The sequence below is a fragment of the Hemitrygon akajei genome, chromosome 23 (genome assembly GCF_048418815.1).
Source record: "Hemitrygon akajei chromosome 23, sHemAka1.3, whole genome shotgun sequence".
Taxonomy (NCBI): domain Eukaryota; kingdom Metazoa; phylum Chordata; class Chondrichthyes; order Myliobatiformes; family Dasyatidae; genus Hemitrygon; species Hemitrygon akajei.
Window position 1 is genome coordinate 14,472,795 of NC_133146.1, and position 6,000 is coordinate 14,478,794.

Genomic DNA, 6,000 nt, shown 5'->3' on the forward strand with positions numbered 1-6,000 from the left:
GGAAAGGCTGAGAGCTCTGTGCAGGGATTTAGCCAAACCCCCGTCTCCTTAGTGGGATCAGTGTGCTCGACCTCATTTATTGGTACTCCAGGGGATTCCCACACTCTTGCAATGTTATAGAATAACTAATTTCAGGAGTGGCATAGGGGTTGCACAGGTTTACAGAGACAAGGTGGGATGTAGGATCTGTAGTGGGGGGTCAGGGAGGGGTGTAGGGGCCAGAAGGAGTTGTTGAGGTGGGGAGGGTGTAGGGATTGGAAGGGTTAAAGAGATATGGAGGGTAGGAGAGCTGGAGGGGATTATTGAGATAAGGCAAGGTCTAGGGCCAGAAGGAGTTAAAGAGTTAGATACTTCACTGATCCCAAAGGAAATTGCAGTGTCACAGTAGCATTACAAGTACTCAGATATACAAATATTCGAAGGGAAGTAAGAAAAGATTAAAAAAATAAGTTACCTCAAACAGTCTAACAGGAGGGGGTCATCACTTCCCAGGCTATAGGTTGTCTCTTTAGGGAGGGGATTTAAGGCTGGAGGGGGTTACAGAGATAGGGAGTGGTGTAGGGGCTGGGTAGGGTCAAAAGAGATGGGAAGTAGTGGAGAGCTGGAGGGGATTATTGAGATAAGGAGGGGTTTAGGGGCCAACTGAGGTAACAGTGACGAGGAGGGGTGAAGGACTGGAGGGGTTACAGATCTAGGAAATGTGCAGGGAATGAAGGAGATCTCTGAGAGGGAATGGCAAAGGGCCCAAACACTGTTACAGAGCAAGGGAGAGATGTAGGGCTGGAGGGTATTTTAGGAAGGTGAAGGTGCATTGCTGTTGGAGGGTGATGGGATGAGTTAGTCCCCAAGGAGTACCAGATCAAATGATGATAATATAGGGTCAGTGATTCTGGGGAAAAGGTACCTGACACAACTGAGAATCCACATAGCAAAGTTTTGGGTGAATGCAGACTTGCCCCGTTACCATGACGTTGTGCATGTTGGGGTCTCTAAGGGTCTGGGTTGACAGAGGGAGAGTACTCTCCTCTGAGTTCGAATGCTGAAGGACAAACCTTCTTTCCTGGTGCGGTTAACCAAAAATAAATTGAATAAACCAGTGACCAGTGAGAGAAGGCGAGGCAGTAATGGAGCAAGGCTGTTAACATTCAACACCAGCTGCACAGTGTGCACTTGCGATGACTGGTAAACGTGAGGTCGCTCTGTAATTAAGTAAAGGGCTTGTCATGAAATTCTATCCACACTCCATCATTTGAATCTGGGCCAGGGACTGGAGGTCGGAGACCCAGAGGCCGACCACACTGGGGTGGGAGTGTGTGTGTGTGTGTGTGTGTGTGTGTGTGTGTGTGTGTGTGTGTGTGTGTGTGTGTGTGTGTGTGTGTGTGTATGTGAGTGTGAGTGTGTGTGTGTGTGTGTGTGTGTGTGTGTGTGTGTGTGTGTGTGTGTGTGTGTGTAATGTTTTGTTGCTGATTTGCCGTTGTTGCATCTGTTCTAAACATTACGGGCAGCAGAATGCATGGCGATACTTGTGGGCTGCCCCCATCACATCATTAGGTTGCACCAGTTGTTCACGCAAACAACACATTTCACTGTGTGTTTCATGTATGTGTGTTAAATAAAGAATCTGAATCTGAATTTTTCACTTTACCTTCTAGGTATCTGGATGGTAACCAGTTTACTGCAGTCCCCAGCGTACTCTACACCTTTAAGCATCTCCAACTCGTGTAGGTATCTTGGTGGGACCAGGGCCAGGGTGGGACGGAGACTTTTGGTGTACCTTCCAGGGGCTGGAAAGAATCAAAATGACTCCTATTGACTCATTTTACATTCAGGGGCCCTGGGAAAATTCTAAACCCTCGGGAGTTCCAGAGGGAACAGAGAGCCCAGCTTTGTGTGGTTTCAGACACAGGGCTGGGAAATGAGATGAGTTGGGACGGCCTCTCTATTCAGAGATAGATAGATAGATAGATAGATACTTTATTCATCCCCATGGGGAAATTCAACTTTTTTTTCCAATGTCCCATACACTTGCTGTAGCAAAACTAATTACATACAATACTTAACTCAGTAAAAAAAAAATATGATATGCATCTAAATCACCATCTCAAAAAGCATTAATAGCTTTAAAAAGTTCTTAAGTCCTGGAGGTAGAATTGTAAAGCCTAATGGCATTGGGGAGTGTTGACCTCTTCATCCTGTCTGAGGAGCATTGCATCGATAGTAACCTGTCACTGAAACTGCTTCTCTGTCTCTGGATGGTGCTATGTAGAGGATGTTCAGAGTTATCCATAATTGACCGTAGCCTACTCAGCGCCCTTCGCTCAGCTACCGATGTTAAACTCTCCAGTACTTTGCCCACGACAGAGCCCGCCTTCCTTACCAGCTTATTAAGACGTGAGGCGTCCCTCTTCTTAATGCTTCCTCCCCAACACGCCACCACAAAGAAGAGGGCGCTCTCCACAACTGACCTATAGAACATCTTCAGCATCTCACTACAGACATTGAATGACGCCAGCCTTCTTAGGAAGTACATTCGACTCTGTGCCTTCCTGCACAAGGCATCTGTGTTGGCAGTCCAGTCAAGCTTCTCGTCTAACTGTACTCCCAGATACTTGTAGGTCTTAACCTGCTCCACACGTTCTCCATTAATGATCACTGGCTCCATATGGGGCCTAGATCTCCTAAAGTCCACCACCATCTCCTTGGTCTTGGTGATATTGAGACGCAGGTAGTTTGAGTTGCACCATATCACAAAGTCCTGTATCAGTTTCCTATACTCCTCCTCCTGTCCATTCCTGACACACCCCACTATGGCCGTGTCATCAGCGAACTTCTGCACATGGCAGGACTCTGAGTTATATTGGAAGTCTGATGTGTACAGGGTGAACAGGACCTGAGAGAGTACGGTTCCCTGCGGCGCCCCTGTGCTGCTGACCACCGTGTCAGACCTACAGTCTCCCAACCGCACATACTGAGGTCTATCTGTCAAGTAGTCCACTATCCAATCCACCATGTAAGAGTCTACTCCCATCTCCCCGATGAACACAAAGATTCCTGTTCCTTACTGGGAGGAGGGCACGTTGGGTGCTCTTGAGGGTGGTGGGAGAGGGAGGACACTTTTTCAGAGTCCAAGTGGTGAAGGTTTGCCCCTCGGCGCAGATAACAAACAGGTGTACCTAATAAAGCGGTGTACCCAAGAGAGTATACATAACTGATTATACGTACACAAAGTGACACTACTTACTTACTGCCCATTACACTGCTCGCTTTTAGGGAGGCAATGAAGGTCCCCCATCTCCGGCAGTGCTCAGTGCTTCCTTCATCATGTCAGAAGCTTCCCCTTAGTTTTCGCTCCTGTCACTCACGCAAGTCCCAGGTGGAGACTCAGATATACCATCACACTCAGATGTAAAATAATTCTTCGTTGCTGTTTCCATAACAATTTTATCTTACCAGTCAGGGTTGTTAGCCTCGACTTGAACCTCAAATCCTGGAGGACCGGGATATGACTGTTAGTCTGGCCTCTACCCATTGACCTGTTTGACATAGGTGTCCCTACCAAGCCCTGACCCCAGTCAACATAACTCTCTGGGTCCCTGAGGCACACAAGCCTCCAAGCCCAAGGCTGTGGTCCTCTTGGAGGAAAGCGACACTAGGTGAGGAGTATTTGAACATGAGGTGATTACAGGATATGATGAAGTGACAAGGTGATTCTTGGCAAGAGGAACTCCTCAAACATAGGAAGTACAGTGGCTGGGGTGTGTATAGCAAATTTTGATAAGCTGCAGTTTGATTCTAGGTGGTAAAGATAAGCTCAGAGCACTGGGAGTACTCCCTACACATCCAGTACTAGGACCTACCCATACACCTGCAAGACTACCTGGGACCTCATGCAATGTTCCATCCTAAAGGCTGGCACTCCAACAGTGCAGCAGACGCAAACCATTCGGCCCATTGCGTCTGCTCTATCATTTAATCGCGACTGATTTATTTTCCTTCTCAAACTCTTTCTCCTACCTTCTCTCTGTAACTTCTGATGCCCTTACTAATCCTGAACCCATCAACCTCTGCTTTAAATATACCCAACGATTAGGCCTCCGCAGCTGTCTGTGGCATTGAAGTCCACAGATAGGCCATGCTCTGGTGAAACAAATTTCCTCTCATTGCTGTTCTAAAGGGACGTCCTTCTATTATGATGCTTTGCCCTCTTGTGCTGGACTCCCTCAATATAGGAGGCATCCTCTATACATCCACTCCATCTAGGCCTTTCACTCCCTTAGTATTGTAACTGAAGAGCCCACGTAGGTTTTTATGTGGGACTCTGACACAAAGCTAATCTTTATTTCAGAATCAGGTTTATTATCACTGACGTATGTCATGAAATTAATTGTTTTGTGGTAGCAGTACAGTGCAGTACATAAAAATGCATACATTTCAATAAGAAATATATAATTAAAAATTAAATTAAATAACTCAAGCAAAAGACAGGAAAAATAGTGAGGCAATGTTCATGGTTTGGTTCATAGTCTGTTCATAAATTTGATGGTGGAGGGTGGGAAGCTGTTCCTACAACATTGAACTTGTGTCTGCAGGCTCCTGTACCTCCTCTCTGATGGTAGTAATAGGACACAGGATCGGCAAAAGCTGCAGAAAATTGTAAACTCAGCCAGCTTCATCATGGACCAGCCTCCCCTCCGTCTGCAAAATGTGATGCTTCAGAAGGGCAGCATCCATCACGAAGGAACCCCCCGCCCTCTTTTCATTTCTGTCATCAGGGAGGAGGCACTGGGGCCTGAGGACACACGCTCGATGTTTTATGAACAACCTCTTCCCCTCTGCCATCAGATTTCTGAGTGGGTTCATCTTCAAGGGATCTTTAAGTTGGCAGCTGAATCACTGTGGTCTGGGGTGCGTTTGGGAGGGAGAGATCCGTCCCTGCCATCTTTCACTCTCTCATAGATTCCCTCAGCAAATACTGATCCTGATCGTCTTGTTCTTCCATCACCAGAGACATGAGCAACAATCGCATCAGCTCCTTGACCAATACGTCCTTCATCAACATGAGCCAACTGACCACACTGTAAGTAGCCCATAGTCCTTCCCAACCCCTGACTGTGCCACAGCACCCAGAGAGCTGGAGCGGGCTCAGTGTATTAAACCCCAGCAGATATTTGTCCAGTGGAGGTGGGGGCTTGTTTGGAACTGGAACGGGCTCAGTGTATTAAACCCCAGCAGATATTTGTCCAGTGGAGGTGGGGGCTTGTTTGGAACTGGAACGGGCTCAGTGTATTAAACCCCAGCAGATATTTGTCCAGTGGAGGTGGGGGCTTGTTTGGAACTGGAACGGGCTCAGTGTATTAAACCCCAGCAGATATTTGTCCAGTGGAGGTGGGGGCTTGTTTGGAACTGGAACGGGCTCAGTGTATTAAACCCCAGCAGATATTTGTCCAGTGGAGGTGGGGGCTTGTTTGGAACTGGAACGGGCTCAGTGTATTAAACCCCAGCAGATATTTGTCCAGTGGAGGTGGGGGCTTGTTTGGAACTGGAACGGGCTCAGTGTATTAAACCCCAGCAGATATTTGTCCAGTGGAGGTGGGGGCTTGTTTGGAACTGGAACGGGCTCAGTGTATTAAACCCCAGCAGATATTTGTCCAGTGGAGTCGGGGCTTGTTTGGAACTGGAACGGGCTCAGTGTATTAAACCCCAGCAGATATTTGTCCAGTGGAGTCGGGGCTTGTTTGGAACTGGAACAGGCTCAGTGTATTAAACCCCAGCAGATATTTGCCCAGTGGAGGTGGGGGTTTGTTTAGAACTGGAACGGGCTCAGTGTATTAAACCCCAGCAGATATTTGTCCAGTGGAGGTGGGGGCTTGTTTGGAACTGGAACGGGCTCAGTGTATTAAACCCCAGCAGATATTTGTCCAGTGGAGGTGGGGGCTTGTTTGGAACTGGAACAGGCTCAGTGTATTAAACCCCAGCAGATATTTGTCCAGTGGAGGTAGG

General features: G+C 47.6%; 1 protein-coding gene across 3 annotated transcripts in view; it reads left to right on the forward strand.

Annotated features, from left to right (window-relative positions):
- The window catches only part of LOC140715178 (slit homolog 1 protein-like), a 322,282-nt gene that overhangs the window by 208,648 nt on the left and 107,634 nt on the right, over positions 1 to 6,000 (forward strand). For all 3 annotated transcript variants that reach the window (XM_073026998.1, XM_073026997.1, XM_073026996.1), the window contains exons 23-24: positions 1,653 to 1,721; positions 5,006 to 5,077. In XM_073026998.1, the coding sequence (XP_072883099.1) occupies positions 1,653 to 1,721; positions 5,006 to 5,077 (141 nt within the window). The remainder of the gene's footprint in view (positions 1 to 1,652; positions 1,722 to 5,005; positions 5,078 to 6,000) is intronic.